The 15,361-nt window shown below is 43.3% G+C and overlaps 1 protein-coding gene across 3 annotated transcripts in view; it reads left to right on the forward strand.

The window, feature by feature from the left end:
- Positions 1-1,028: 1,028 nt before the first annotated feature.
- Positions 1,029-15,361, forward strand: part of INO80 (INO80 complex ATPase subunit) — a 61,462-nt gene continuing 47,129 nt past the window's right edge. The window contains exons 1-7 of one of the 3 annotated variants that reach the window (XM_064714361.1): positions 1,029-1,311; positions 6,430-6,502; positions 8,513-8,698; positions 9,958-10,124; positions 10,217-10,284; positions 12,322-12,483; positions 14,239-14,359. In XM_064714361.1, coding sequence (XP_064570431.1) covers positions 8,556-8,698; positions 9,958-10,124; positions 10,217-10,284; positions 12,322-12,483; positions 14,239-14,359 — 661 coding nt within the window. In that variant the 5' untranslated portion in view covers positions 1,029-1,311; positions 6,430-6,502; positions 8,513-8,555. Of the gene's footprint in view, positions 1,312-4,151; positions 4,622-6,429; positions 6,503-8,512; positions 8,699-9,957; positions 10,125-10,216; positions 10,285-12,321; positions 12,484-14,238; positions 14,360-15,361 lie in introns of those variants that run through there. The other 2 variants (XM_064714362.1, XM_064714360.1) reach the window with 2 other exon arrangements.

Genomic DNA, 15,361 nt, shown 5'->3' on the forward strand with positions numbered 1-15,361 from the left:
AGCTGTCCTGGCTGTGCACCCTCCCAAGATTTCCTTCCCCGTGGCAGAGGATGAGACACAACAAGTCTTTTACTTAGAATAAACACGATTTAGTGAAACTCAAAACATCAGGTTTTTTATTCTGCATGCAAAACTCAGTACCGTCTCAGCTACTGACTCCGTCCAGCCAAAAGCAGGGCACGGATACCTACTGAGCGCTAGAGTGACAAAGCTTAGTCCTGAAATACAGATTTTTATCGCTATGCCGTAGGTGACATGGATTAATCATCCACTTAGGGATTTGCTCTAAGTGTACGGATTAATGGGTTTGGGGAGGCAGCAGTGCTGAACAACAGCCGGCCACACTGTGTTTACGGTGCAAAGCATCTTCGCAATTAACCTTCAGGCCTATTTCCTTTAGAGCCCCTCTAATGCAACTCCTAGCGCGGGACAAGGCGAGAGCGGTAGAATGCACGCAGCCCCACCGACTGCCCCACGTGTTAACCCTGACAGCGCCCGGCTCTAGCGCCGCCAGCCCCTCACCGCTCTCGTCATCTGCGGGGGCTGCCAGGCCGGACAAGCTGCCTAGCTGCGGCGGGCGGCCTCGGCGACACGCACCACGGCCGGTACCGGCTGCCCCGGCCCGGCAGAGAGCGAGCGGCCCCGAGCGCGACCGGGCACACCCGCCGCCCCCCGCGGCGCCTCAAGGGCGAGCGCGCGTCACTTCCGGGACGCACCCGCCTCCCCGCGCCAGCATCGCGAGACCCCGCCCCGCCTCGCGCGAGACTCGCTGGCTCACCCGGCCGTCTGGCCGAATCCCTTCGGCAATTTCCGTCACCGCCAGACCCTACCAATCGGTCGCAGGAGCGCATCGATGAAGAAGGGCCCCCCGCGGGGTCCCTGCGGGGCCGAGCCCCGCGGTGCGGTCGTGGGGTCCGTGCGGCGGCCACGACGGCGCGGGCGGGGCGGCGGGGGCCAGACGCAGGGCCGGGGCGGCGGGGAGGCATGCGGGGTTCGATTGATCAGGCCTGGGCATGGCGCCTCTCCTCCCCCCCGCCATGGCTCCCCGTGTCCCTGCTCCTCTCCTCTCAGTGAGCGAAAGTGGCCGCCGCCGCCGTCCCAGCGCCCGCAGCCGCCGCCTCCTCCTCAGCACCAGCGCGGGCGCCATCTTGGCGAGGCAGGAGCCGGGAGCGCCCCGCGGCAGGAGACAGGCAACGCCAGCCCCGGCAACGCGGGGCGAGAGGCCGGGTGGAGCAAACGGGGGAGCGAGCCCGGGAGACACCCCCAGCCCCCCGCCGCCGCCGCCCCGTCGCCGCCGGGCCCGGTACCCAGGTGAGCCACCGCGGCCACTGCGCAAGGGCACCCCGGGCCGGGGCTACTGGAGGCGGCAGTGGGGGCGCCGGCTGGGCAGGCCGCGGCTTCAGCCCCCGCGCCGACCGGCGGCCGCAGCAGCCGGGCCTCTTCTTAAAGAGACAGGCCCCTTCCCCGCCCTGCCCGCCGGATGCGCCCCGCGGTACCGGCGGCCGTGGAGCCGCCGTTCGCCCCCCCCACCCCTGCCCCTAGCCCCTATCTAGAGCGGCGGCCGGGCCCCGCCAGGCGCGGGGGGGGGCTCGCCGTGGGGGGGGGGGGCGGGGGCGCCGCCGCGCACCTGCCGGCGCACGTGCGGGCGGTGGCGCGTGCGCGGGTGCGGGCGGGGGGTGCGGAGCGGGGGGGGCGCGCGCGGCGAGGGCGGCGGCGCGGCCGGGCCGGGAGCGCCGCGTCACCGGCGGGAGCGCGTGCCCGCCGCCGCCTGCGGGGGCGCGCCTGCGGGAACGCGCTCGCCTTCCCCCTCCCCGGTGCCGTCAGAGCGCGGCCTCCGCCCCGCGGCCCGGCCCGGCCGCCCCTGTGCGTGAGGCCGCGTGGCGCGGCGGTGCCCGCAGAGCCAGGCGGGGCGGGGGCCCGGCCGCCCCAGCGCTCCCGGAATAGCCACCGGCACCTGCAGGAAGGGGCCGCCTGCCAGACTCGTGGCGTTGTTGATGGAAAGTGTCTCCCGGGTGCCCGTGAAACGCGGTGCAGCGCTGTGTTCGCGCCCGTGAATGCGCACTTGCCTAAAGCTGCGCTGTAAAGTCCGCTCCTGTTTGACTGCAAACAGGTAGCCTGGTGCAATTGCTCTGGGAGACTCAATACAATTTCTGTTCGTCATTTAGCGTTATACGTGCTTAACGCTGTTGCCTGTCTCCTGTGAATAATTTCTCCCACTGCGGTGTTGCAGATAGTAATAACGCCTTTGATTTATTTTCGCCTTGGCATGAAGAAAATGGTTCAAGTCAAGTTAGTTTTTTTATAGTGAAATATGTATAATTCGGATTTTAGTTTCCTTTCTCACAAACAAATCTACTGCATGGATTTGTACATCTGATAAGCCCTGTGTGTATGTGATCAACACCGTTTTTAACTTCAGCGATTCATTTTTGCTGTCACTCCTTTAGTGTGTATGTATAAGAGTGTCGTGACACTGACAGTTTGGTAAAATAGTGAGGGAAAAGTACAAGAAATAGAACTGTATCTTGAACCTTTTTCCAGGGCTAAAGAATATTGCCTGTAATTCTTTGTATATTCTCACATGTATTTTGTTGAAGTTGCTGAAAATACTGCCTCCCAATTTTTGATGTTCAAATAAGCAATTTTTGTTCCATTTGGGTATAACATAATACGCTGTAAATTCTGTAATAAGCATGCTCTTTGACAAACTAGACTACATGCTAGATTAGCTTAGATGGCAAGTGCTCTTAGAGCTTTTTTTGGATATAGTTCCCTTTTCGTGGTCTGGGGTGGAGGGAGTAAAAACCAAACTAAACTGAAAATATCCATGCCGTTGTTATTTTGTGTGCACAGAATGGCAAAGTGTGAGGGTAACTGTTGGTGCTGCTGTGTAGAGCAGAGACTATAAATGCATTGTTGGAGACATCCATAAATACTGTTAACTCTCTTGGGACGAGAATTACTCTAATTGAACGACTAAATAGGTTTGTTTTTCTGCTAATTTGAACTTGGAAGCAGAGCTCTGATTCGCCTACTTTTGTGTTCAGTATATTTGCAGGTATTCTGCTGTTTTCTACGTATATGCTTCTGATACACTGCTGTATAGTTTTTCTTTTAAATAATAAATAAGGCCCTATCTCTAACTGTTTTTTTCTGGAAATTGGAAAATCCAGAGGCAATGCCCTGCTGGCTCTTCTCTGTATTTAAAAGTGATTAAAAGGTGGAGCACAGATCACTGAAATGCTGTCTCATTCCTTGGAAAACAGTATGAAGCCTTACCACAAAAGCAGAATGGCAAAGTGAAGCATCTAGTTTACCTAGATTTCATTACTCAGAAAAGCAATTAAAATGTCTTTTTTAAATTTCAAACTCAAATGATGTGAACACAGTGTTTAGTTGTATATACATTAATTTTATTTGTTCAACTTGAGGTTAGTGGAGCCTTTCAGCTCATATGAAATTTCATATTTGCTTTTTGAAAAGCCATAGTGTCTTATCTATCCCAGTTATATTTAGGATGCTGCCATAAAAAAAAACCCATGTGGGACTTAGGTTTTGCTTTAAAGTGTGGTCTGTAGCTCTGGGAAATTGTTGTTAGTGTAACTATGCATTTACCAAAGCAAGCTAAAATGAGTGGGGAAAGGAGAACGTGTAATTCTTCAAACAAAATAGTTCTTCAGGTTTTTTATACCACTACAATTTTTTCTATTGGAGATTATATGCATTTAAAGAAGTCTGACAAAAATATGCCTAGCTGCTCTTACTGTGCTAGTCTATGTTTTCCACACAGACCTTGACTTGGTGAGTCTTCTGTTTGGATATATTTGTGTCAGGATTTATTCTGGAGATATTACTACTGGAACATCTCACAGCATTAACTATTCTGCTCCTCCAGTGAGACCTGTATGTCTCAATTCTAAATTTCTTCAAGAAGGAAAAGTATTTTAGGGATTTGCATAAGTTTGGAAAATCAGTCTTAATAAGTTGGTGTCAGATTGCAAAGCACAAAAACCCCATGTTTGGGAAAATCCCAGAAAACTGCTAAAATTGCAAGGCAATTAAGGTGGCATAGAAGATTGTATTTTGACCAGTTTTAATCCTTATATAGATAAAGCCTTCCATGCTATAAATAAATGAGGAATACATACTTTCTGTGATTTCAGGTTTTTGTGCGCATGGATGTTTTGTCAGTGTGTTTGCAGTGATGGGATGGAGAAAAGAGGCTGCTTCTGTGGGCTGAAGTAGTGGAACAAGTATTGGTGCTCACCTGCCTGGTCACACTTCATAGCCATGCACTCAGTGTGTGGCTGGGGAGACTCAATTACTTTTACCTCCCTGATTTGCCTTGCTAAGAAGAGGGAATGTGCATTAGCTACAGTCCAGTACTTTTTACTTGCATGGCAGCTTGCGTTTGTGCATGTGCCCTCAGCTAGGAGTGGAGTTGTTATCATTATTTACTATGACAGTTGATGTTAGTCATAAAGAGCAGGAAAACTAATCCTCTGGGCCTTATCTGAGGTGTAGAGGTGGCAGCAGCTAAAGGGAAAAAACACAAGAAACTCATGGATGAAAAAGTATTGCTTCAAACAGCTCTGCAAAGCAAACCCCATCCAGCTTGCAGGTAGGCACAAGAGCCAGATTTTCACTTAGCATGTATGGGGTTCCTGTTTGATACCAGTAGGGGAAGCTTGCTGGACTTCCATTCAGAAATATGCAGTGGATATTTGTTTAAATTGGGAGAATCTGCTTTTAAAGCTAAGTTGTTTTAGGAGAGCATGGTTGTGCTGTTTGGTTGGTGCAGGTCAGTGGGCATAAAATGTAGACACCTTGTTATAAAACCTAGCTGCTCTCAGAAGATATCCTTGGAGGATTCTTCTCCAGTGCGGGCTGTTTGCTTACTGACTGGATGCTATAAATGGGCAGACTTGAAAAAACAGGAGTGAGGGAAGAAACCCCACACCTACATTAACATTGAACTAAGCAATGGGACTTTAAGACAGCATAAGGAAGGCTCTTTCAGAACTGAACTTAGTTATTAAAAAAAATACAATTACTATGAAAGTGATTTGCATGAAGTTATTACATTCCTGCTGATATTTTACCTGTACTTTTAATAATTAGTGGTCCATATGATACAATTAAATGGCTTCAGTGTGAACTTCTGATTAAGAATGCTAGAAGATTCAAAGTGCCAGCCTGGCAGTGCAGAAGCTATTTATTTCCAAATGCTGTTTTTCTAAACTGTTAGAACCCAAGAGAAGAGGAAGGGAGAAAGCAAATAACTATTGAATTTGGTACTGAAACTTAACATGAAGCTGGTATATATCAGTTAGAAAGTTGTGATGGCACAAGGATTACTGTGCAGCTTCTGCTCATTTTAACCCTGTAACATGAGTGTTTGCCTAAATGTTACCATCAGTAATGAAATCTTTTTGAAAATTTGTGTTTTGTCCTTAAACTGAGTAGACAAAAGGATAGATTTGTTTCAAAAATGTCAAACAAAGGTGGAATGAATGTCATCACCGTGTAAATCCACTGAAGCAATATGTTGATGGTGTCATACACAGTTACATACAGTAGTGGATCAGGCTGTGTGCCTCTCATTTGTTCCTGTCTTCTCTCACTTCAGTGTTCAATCAGTTTTTGCTATTGGAAATCTTTGTTTGTTAAAACCTATAGTGGAAATAAAAGGATAGAGAATGAATTATCTGTCACTTAGCTTTCTGTATTATTACTTTGATCAGCAGAGAAGCACTCTGTGACTGTCAGCATATAAATAAATGAAGGGTTGAATTAAATGTCTGAGTTATTCACTATTCAGTATGCTTGTGTAACACTTACTGAAATTCTTTTGGGCATTGTAAATATGTTTTAAGGATATTGTTAAGCTCTCCTGTGCTTATTTGTTTATTTGGTAGGCAGGATGCAGGCTAGTAACTGTTTTGAGGACAAGAGTAATTAATGTTGTATGTACAAGGGTCTTGTGGAGCAATTAAAATAGGAAGACAAGCAAAAGTGTGCCTTTTGTATGGGTGAAATACAGAGGAGTTGTGTCAGGTCAAGGAGGACTTCATTAAATGTGGAAATGCAAGGCTGAGTTTTGGGAATGTGGTTTTCTGCAAAGAGCAGACAGGTGAAAGTTGCCATGTTTTTTTGAGTTAAGTGTGTTAATATCATACATGCCCTTGTTGATGGATACATTTTGAAATGGAATGGGAAAAGGAATCACCATGGTTTTCTGCTATGATTCTAGGGAGAGATTTTTGCTCTTGTAATATATGTAATTTTTATTAGTGATCGTGAGGAAAGGAAAACACCTTTTACCTTCAAGGTGTTATTTTCTACTGCTTCATCAATTATCTCTTCCATTAGAGCTCAAGTTTCATGTTTCCTGTCATTTTTTAACCCTTTTACTTAATTTCTTCACAGAAAGGGTTGTCAAGCATTGGAACAGGCTGCCCAGGCAAGACGTTGGGTCACTGTCCCTGGAGGTATTTAAAAGGTGTGTGGATGTGGTACCTGGGGACATGTTTTACTGGTGGACTTGGCAGTGTTGGATTAGCAGCTGGATTTGATGATCCTAGAGGTCTTTCCTGACCTAAATGATTGAGTGGTTCATTTTGTGTCTTCCTCTCTCTTGGAAGACCGTTCTTGATTTAAGTTTTTTTGTTTGGTTTGTTTGGTTTCAAATGCCTGTTAAGCGCTATGACGTATGTAGATGAAAGCTGCTTGGAAAATGTGAATCTTAGTACCCTTATCATAGGGAAGGCTTTCAGGTGTTGCTAAGTTCTGCTGGAAATGAGGATTTGGTGACAGAGGTCAGTCATTCGACTGATGTCAGGTATGCAAAGACCTAATATGTAGAAAGCTTCAGTCTAAAAATAATTTTTGTCACAGAGCTGTTACCTTGTCTAATGAATTCTGGTGTGTTATTGGTTATCCTCTGTGGGTACGGACGTTAACTCAAGAGCCAGTATTTATTAAGAAATAATACAATTTGCTCTTGTTCAAGCACAGCCATTAGTCTTAAGATGAGGATCACTTATAGTGTATTGTAACTTTGAAGTTCTGAATTTGTTCTGTAATTTTGGAGGATAAAAGACTTCGAGAAGGTTAGATGCTGGGTTTTGGATCTCTATATGTGGAGGGAGAGCAGCTTGAAGATTGGATACTCAATCTGTATGTTTACTTACATAAGCATAAAACAGTTTAGTCACTTATTTAATAAATGAACAAATATATGTCTTTCAACAAATTAATGAGGAGTTTGCTTCAGATTTTGTAGTATTTTTAAGAAGTGATAGAAACTGCAAGAATCCTTCAGAAGAGCAATGAATCTGACTGGTTTTAATTTAAGCATCCTGTTGTAGCGAGAGGTGTCCCTCCCTGTGGCGGGGGTTGGAACTAGATGTTCTCTAAGGGCCTTTCAAACCTAAACCATTCCATGACTTTTGTCCTCCCCCAGAAGTAAAAGCTTTAGACATTTGTTTGTTTGTTTGTTTGTAAATATTTAAGATCTTGAAAGCACTTTGATTTATAAAGTAACAACTCTGGCTTTGGAAATCATGTACCTTTCTCACTGTTACTATAACAGTGATGGCATCTTTTGTAGTCAAAGAAAAGTAAAATTTGAGTTGACAGAGCTATTTCTGTAACAGTTGTTAGGATGTCCTTTGTAGTTGAAGGAAGAGAAAGCTGCAGTTGACAGAGGAATAAAATGTTTTGATACCTTTGTTTCCAGAGTATGTAGTATGCAAATATTGCCGGGGTTGCATTTGGATTTATTAAGAATCTTAAATCCAGAGAACAAATAAAAAAAAGTTCCTACTAGTGGAAAAACATAATGCTAGAATACATTCTAAATTTTTAAATATTAAAAAGTATCTTGAAAATGGCTTTTTATGTATTATTTTTCTTTAATAAAATAACAGGTGTGCTTTAGAAGGAAAGAGTTTTTGGTCAATTATTTGTAGCTTGTTTGCCAGCAGGTAACAGCTATATTTTCAGTGCTGAAAGAGCATTACTGTAAGGTAAAAGAGAAATATTGCAAGTATTCAGTAGACTACAGCTGTGAACTGAATGGTAAAAAAAACAGAGGAGCAATATTTTTAGTAATTCTTCCTTTTTGAGTTGGTTATATATATGCCTTCTGTTCAGGGTTAAGCATATTACCTTTAATAACGTGATGAAAGCTTACTGTGGTTGCTTGAGGACTGTCTTCATAATACTTAGAATTTCTGCATCACCACTTGGATTATCATATTAGGTTAAAACAGTGCTTGTTCCTATCAGACAGCAACCACAAAGTCATAAACCAGAAAACTAAGAATCTAGTTTATGGCTGTGGTAGTACTGTGGTGGAAAGTTGAATGGCAGTTTCTGTTTGTTTACTATACCTATTAACTGCAGCCTAAGCTTTTGCCCACAGTTGTCTTGGTTTTTTGTCAAACAGGGACCTGTTTGCTCATTTCAGAGAAGTTGTGGTGCTGATGGCCATTGTTTCCTTTTACAGCTGTGTGTTCAGAGGCACCTGTGCATGAGGAGAAGTTTGTTCTATGGCCTCAGAGCTGGGTGCCAGGGAGGATGGCAGCTGCTCAGAGCTGGCAAAACCCCTCTATCTGCAATACCTGGAAAAAGCTCTGCAACTGGATCAGTTCTTACGACAGACGTCTGCCATCTTTAACAGGAGTATATCCAGGTACCAAAAGCTTTTCTACTCCTTGGGAGTGCCAAGGAAAGACAGGCATTTTTGTAATATTGTTCCACACCCTACACCATATGAAGAATTTGTCAGTGACTTGTTCATTAGAAGCTCTTCTGCTTTAGGAGAGGTCGCTTGGATTGCTCAGCCTAGGGAAGGGGAAATCTGAACAATACTATTAAATTTAATAGTAAAGCTAGCATTAGGTTTGAGTTTTGAAACAAAGCTTTTCTGATTTCTTCTCTCTGGTCACCACTGATAGGACCTGAGGCAATGACATGAAATTTTGTCAGAGGAGATTTAGGTGGGATATTAAGGAAAGGTTCTCTAACCAGAGGGTGGTTGGGCACTGGAACAGGCTCCTTAGAGAAGGGGTCACAGCAGCTGCCCGACAGAGTTCAAGAAGCCTTTGGACAACACTCTCAGGCACATGGTGTGATTCTTGGGGACTCTACTGTGCAGGACCAGGAGTTGGACTTAAAGATTTTTGTGGCTCCCTTCCAACTTGGGATATTCTTTTATTATATAAAAGATTTTGGACTGTGCTTCTCTCAGTTCATAGTGATAATACAATGTGCTACCAGCTTATATACAAATTAGTACAATGTTTTAAAACTCTTTTTTTGCAGCTGAGTGGCCAAAACTTTCTTTGTCTACAAAAAGTAGAATGAGGAAGCCCTAAGTAGATTTTCAGGGACACTTACAGCCTTTAGTCATAAAGAAAATGGAAAGACTTGTCAGATGCAGAATTTGTCTAAGTTGTAGCAATGAGGCATCATCAATGTGTGTTTCTGTCCCAAAACAATCAAATATGTAATTTCATCACTGTTTCAGTATTGCAGAGTTACAGAACTGCTAACAGAATGGGCAATTGCTAACAGGTATATTTATAAGCATGTATTAAGACCCACAAAAGGATTAGAAAAGGTATATGTACATTTCTTACATGTCCCAGTGAGTATGACAATATTATGCTTTGGTTTGACTTGCATAGTTCATGCTTCTGAAACCACACACCTAGTTGAAGACTGGAGGTGCAGGTAGATAACATAGCCAGGCTGATCTCATGGTTAACTGTTGCTAAGGGGTAAATGGGAAATTATTAACATCAGTATTTTTAATGTGTAGAATTACATATGAAACAGTCTCAATTCTCAAACCTTTAGACAAATGCCCATATGTAAGAAAGCTGGATGGTCATCTTCTCTTTTGAATGTTTTCCTGTCATTGTCACTGTATTACGGGTCTTCTTGCAGTGATGAAAGTGAAGATGGATTGGATGACAATCCTTTGCTGCCTCAGTCTGGGGATCCCCTGATGCAAGTTAAGGAAGAGCCTCCAGACTCCTTGCTTGGAGAGTCTTCTGGAGCAGGGAATTCTGGGATGCTGAACACACATTCCCTGAATGGAGTACTCCAGCCAGGTGGGTGTGTATTAGGTTGAGTCTTGACTTTCTTTGGGTTAGTCTGGAAAAGCATTATTTCTAAGAACTTTATTTTTTTTTTCTGTAAACAGAACCAAAGTCTGAAAAAGGGAGCTTGTATAATTTTTCCAAACTGAAGAAAAGCAGAAAGTGGCTGAAGGTAAGAATATTGGAAAGAAATGCAGCTATTGTGGAATCTGTGAGTAGAGTTACCCACCTAGCCATTCTCAGTCATTTTCCACCAGTCCTGGCTAACTAACCTAATTGGCTGAAAGTTTGCAAACATGACAACCATTTACAAGAAAAGCTGGATGTAGGGCCTAGGGAACTACAGAACTGTCAGCCTATCCTTGGTGCTCTGTGAAATGTTATGGAGTGTTATATCACACAGCATGTGCAAGATAACCAAGGGATTAGGCCCAGCCAGCATGGGTATATGAGGGTTGGGTCCTGCTTGACCAACCTGATCATATTCTGTGACAAGGTGACCTGCCTGATGGATGAAGGAAAGGCTATGGATGTCTTGACTAGACTTCAGTAAAGCCATTGACACCATCTCCCGCAGCATTTTCCTTGACAAGGTGGCTGCTCACATTTGGATGGGTGCATGGTTTACCAGGTGAAAACCTGCCTGCATGGCTGGGCCCAGACAGTGGTGGTGCCTGGAGTTACATCCAGCTGGTGGCCAGCTCTAGTGGTGATCCCCAGGGCTCAGTACTGGGCCTGGTCCTGTTTATTGTCTTCACCAGTGATCTGAATGAGGTGATCACATACACCCTCAGTTACTTGCAGACAAGTTGGGTGACAGTGTTGATCTGCTGGAGGGCAGGAGGACACTGCAGAGGGGTCTGGATCATGGGCCAAGGCTGATTGCATGAGGTTCAATGCAGGTTGGGTGACAGCAACCCCATGCAGCACTACAGGCTGGGGGAAGCATGGCTGTAAGGCTGCCCAGCAGAAAAGGACCTGTGGGTGCTGTTTGAAAGCAGCTGAACATGATCCAGCAGTGTCCAGGTAGCCAAGAAGGCCAGGGGCATCCTGGCCTGTATCAGCAAGTGTGGCCAGCAGGACCAGGGCAGTGATTGTCTCCCTGTACTTGGTGTCCTGGTGAGGCCACAACTCGAGCCCGTGTCCAGTTTGGGCCTCTTAGCAAGAGAGACATTGAGGTGCTGGAGTGTGTCCAGGGAAGGGCAGTGGAGCTGGGAAAGGCTCTGGATCACAAGTCTTAGGGGGAGCTGTTGAGGGAGCTAGAGTATTAAGCCTGAAAAAAAGGAGGTTTTGGGGGGACTCCATTGAAGGGAGATTGTAGTGAGGTGAGGATGAGTCTGCTCTCCCAAGTAATAAGCAGTAGGGCAAGAGAAATGGCCTCAAGTTGTGCCAAGGGAGGTTTAGATTTTATATTGGTAAAATTTTTTTCACTGGGGAGGATGGTCAAGCATTAGAACAGGCTGCCCAGGGAAGTTTTGGAATCACCATCCCTGGAGGTGTCCAAAAAGCACGTGGATGTGGCACATGAGGATGGAGTTACGTGGTGAGCTTGGCAGTTAGTTTATATTCAGAAACTGAATTAATTTTAAATTAAACTAATCTATTATAATATGAATTAAATATAGATTTGGAACTTGAGTGAAAATTTGTTTTTACGTTGAACTCACTACAAGGTCTCAGTGAGGATGGCAGAAGAGAGTGGAATGGTGGCTTTATGCTGTCTTTGTGTTTTCACTGTATTGTAGCCATCTCAAGTTAGCAAAAACATGTTGCCAAGAGGTCAAAAAAGAGCCAAACTTGCAGAAACCGATGCAGGTGGAAGTGGTAGAATAGCAGGACAAACTACAAATGGGGTAGGGAAGCACCTGCAAATGACGCATCACAAAATACCCCTGCTGTTATCCTGGCTTTTCTCACTGCTGCTTTGCTGAGACCACAAACAGACAAAGTGGACTAAAATGATTTAGCTGTCACAAACTAACAGAAAACTACTTTCCTCCAAATCAGAAAATGTGTATTGGATTCACTGCTATACAGGTCTGCTCCTCAGAAATCTATTTTCTATGAGTCTTTTTAGATGGACACGCTGTTAGTGCTAAGTATCATTGTTGGGTGAGACCCACACCCCTTTATTAGGTAAAGGCTCAAGAGTCCTTTGCATAAATAGGGACTTGGGTTTGTTAAATTAGTTCCCATTTATTCTTGTTAGAGTATCCTTCTGAGTGATGATTCCAGTGACACAGATTCACCAAGTGATGATGATGGAGAGGAGGAAGAAGAATTTTCTCTTTCAAGGGAGGAACTGCACGATATGCTGCGATTACACAAGTATAAAAAATTGCATCAAAGTAAATATAGCAAAGACAAGGAGGTAAAAAAAAATGTTTACATTTTCTTGATTTTTATTCTTTCCTTTAACTATTATTATTTTAACTGCTGTTATGTTTTTATCAAAACTCATAATTTTGTGAACTGGAAAATACTCTGTTTGGTAGACAGTAATTGTCTAACAGCACTTTTAGACTAGGGTTATTGAATCAATTACATACATAGAATGAAAGATGCTGTGAATCTGTTAGTAATGTACACAGCTAGTACTGGCACATGTTATATATAGTTTCCACAGTGCTCTGTCCCAGTCACTAGAGCAAATACTGGGTGTTAAAATGCAAGATTTGGATTATATATATGCTAGTATATGAAAATGGAGATGCTGTGAGTTAAATTCTAATACAGGTACTAGCTGCTATTCAAGTGTATTTATATCATCATTAAAGTGATGAATAGTAAGGTGATGTTTACAGTCTTGAAAAGGAGTCCCTATTTTACTACCTTGTCATTTTCTGCCATGATTTGAGATTTTACTTGACTCTTCTTCTTTCTTTTTACCTTTTTTGTTTGTTTGTTTTGGACTTTCTTTTGATATTTTCTTTCTTTCTCTTAGAAGAAAATAGTCTGCTGCATTTTTGTATTTTTCTTAATAGTAAGCCAAATTCCATGGCTGCTTTGATTCTAGTAATGTATTTTTTCAAATTATAAGGGCTTTTACAGAAATGTTCACTGCTGATTTGAATTGCAGCAGAAAGTCTTAGATGAAGGAGGTTATCCTATTCTGTTATCTGAGACTGTGTCTGAAGTTAAAATTTGTCCTCCTGTTTTATATTCTTTTCGAATCTCTCCAGAAGAGTGAAGAAATACTTTTCCACACAGGTCTTTGCTTCTCTATACTTTCTTTTGTTTTCTTGTAAAGCTCTGAACCAATATTGTGTTAGCTTCTTGAAATATTGCATAGCTACACAAATATTCATACACCACATTTTTAAACTGGTCATAGCTTTGTTAGATTTTACACAAATACTTATTTCCAGACTTGTAAGAAGTAATATGCAGTAAATTAACCAGTGAGAGATTGTTAGATCAGCAGTACACAGTTATGGAGGGAGACGAACATATATCAGAAAAGTTTGTTTATGCTTGTGATCTCACTTTTCAAAAATCTTCTCTTAATTTAAAAGTATGCTTAGATTTTAATTAATTTATTTCTGAGCAGTACTGCCTTTAATTTGCCTGTTTATGTGTAACCTGTGTGGAATTCTTCACTACTTCATTTCAATAATGCTGGGAGTATAGTGGCATTTTTCATCATTTAGAGGAAAAAATGTTGAGGCAGCCTCATTTTTACCTGACAATCTGAGTGTTCAAGTTGTTTGTCCTTGTGGAAATCTTTTAAATGCCTTTTCTTTAAATCTGTCCTTTTACATCCTTTGGAATGATAAAGTAGAACATGTATGTAATTTGGGAATGCAGGCCAAGCAAATGTTGGGTCCATAACTGGACCTCTTCATGTAGTGTGTTGTCTTGCTGGGCAGCACCTGTGTGGAAAAGACAGAGCAGTATGTTCTGAAAGTGCAACCTTCACTGCACCTCTTACTTAACCAGGTGGGCTGGGTTCCCTGTGCTCAACTTGGAGCCCGCCTCTGGGAGCAGTGGTTTCACTTTAGACTCTCTGATGGTTGATAACAAATGCAAAATATGGAGAAGTGCATGCTTCCTGATCTCTTCTTTATGTTCAGGATCTGAGCTTGTTTGGGGGCTGTCTCTGTTACCTGCTCACTCTCCCCTTCAGTTGCAGCAGTACCAGTACTACAGCGCGGGGCTGCTCTCTACCTACGACCCCTACTACGAGCAGCAGCGCCACCTGCTAGGGCCCAAGAAAAAGAAGTTTAAAGAAGAGAAAAAAATAAAAGGTAAAGTCACTAACTTCATGCTTTTAAATGGCTGCTGGGATTTAACTTCTTTCTTACGTTGTTTCCTTTAATTAAACATAAATGTTCAAAACTTCTGGGTTTTGCAGGGAAATACCAAGTTCTGGCAAAGAAAAATGTCTTCAGAAAATATTGTGCTTTATCATCTGGCTTCTAGAAAGCTAGGGTGGAAAAAAGGTGTGTGACTGGAGAGTCCATGGCTCAAGATTTTCTTTGTGGACCTTATTCAGTAGTTTGGAGTCCATAAACATTGTTTCATATCATGGACCATTTACTCGAGTGTTTTGAAAACGTGATAGGTCCTTGAAAAGTTAAAGAGCTTAACCAGTACCTGCTGCAGTTATTCCTGAATTTGTAGTTTTAGTGATTCGGAAGTTTCAGGGGGTGAATGTTTTCTGGAAAATAGAGGGAACTTGGAGTTGATGTTTGATGTCATTTAGAACAGAATTATATCTCTGACATAACAACTGGAGTTTCTGAGATGTACATTTGCCAGGAAATACAGTTTCCTTTCTTGTTTGGGCTGGCAGTAGTTGTAAATCTGTAAAGAAACAGAGAAGGCTATGAGCTGTCCGCATAAGGTGAACTCTCTTAGCGTAAGTACTTAAGTTTGAGCTGTGTTTTAAAGGGGTTATTTCAGGCTGGCTTCCATTCTTTTTGCAGGTTCTTTAACTGTGGTGGTTTTTTTCTCCATTATGCTTGCAGCATCCATAATTTTACATACTCACGGTGAACATTTTTAATATCTGATACCGCTATCAATTTCCTCTGAAAGCTGGTTTGATATGACAATGTGCCAATATCTTTCAATGCAGTCTTCTCTTTGCTGAGAGGTTTGCTTTGAGACTTACTGTACCAAATGATAATGTTGTCACCTTTAAAAGTCTTAACCTTTATGTAGCTCTAAGTAGAATATTGCCGCAAAGCAAGGAACATGCACCAAGTCTGAGACGTTTTAACTCTCAAGGCATGTTTCCCTGGGTG

The sequence above is a fragment of the Zonotrichia leucophrys genome, chromosome 5, assembly GCF_028769735.1.
Source record: "Zonotrichia leucophrys gambelii isolate GWCS_2022_RI chromosome 5, RI_Zleu_2.0, whole genome shotgun sequence".
NCBI classification, from domain to species: Eukaryota; Metazoa; Chordata; class Aves; order Passeriformes; family Passerellidae; genus Zonotrichia; species Zonotrichia leucophrys.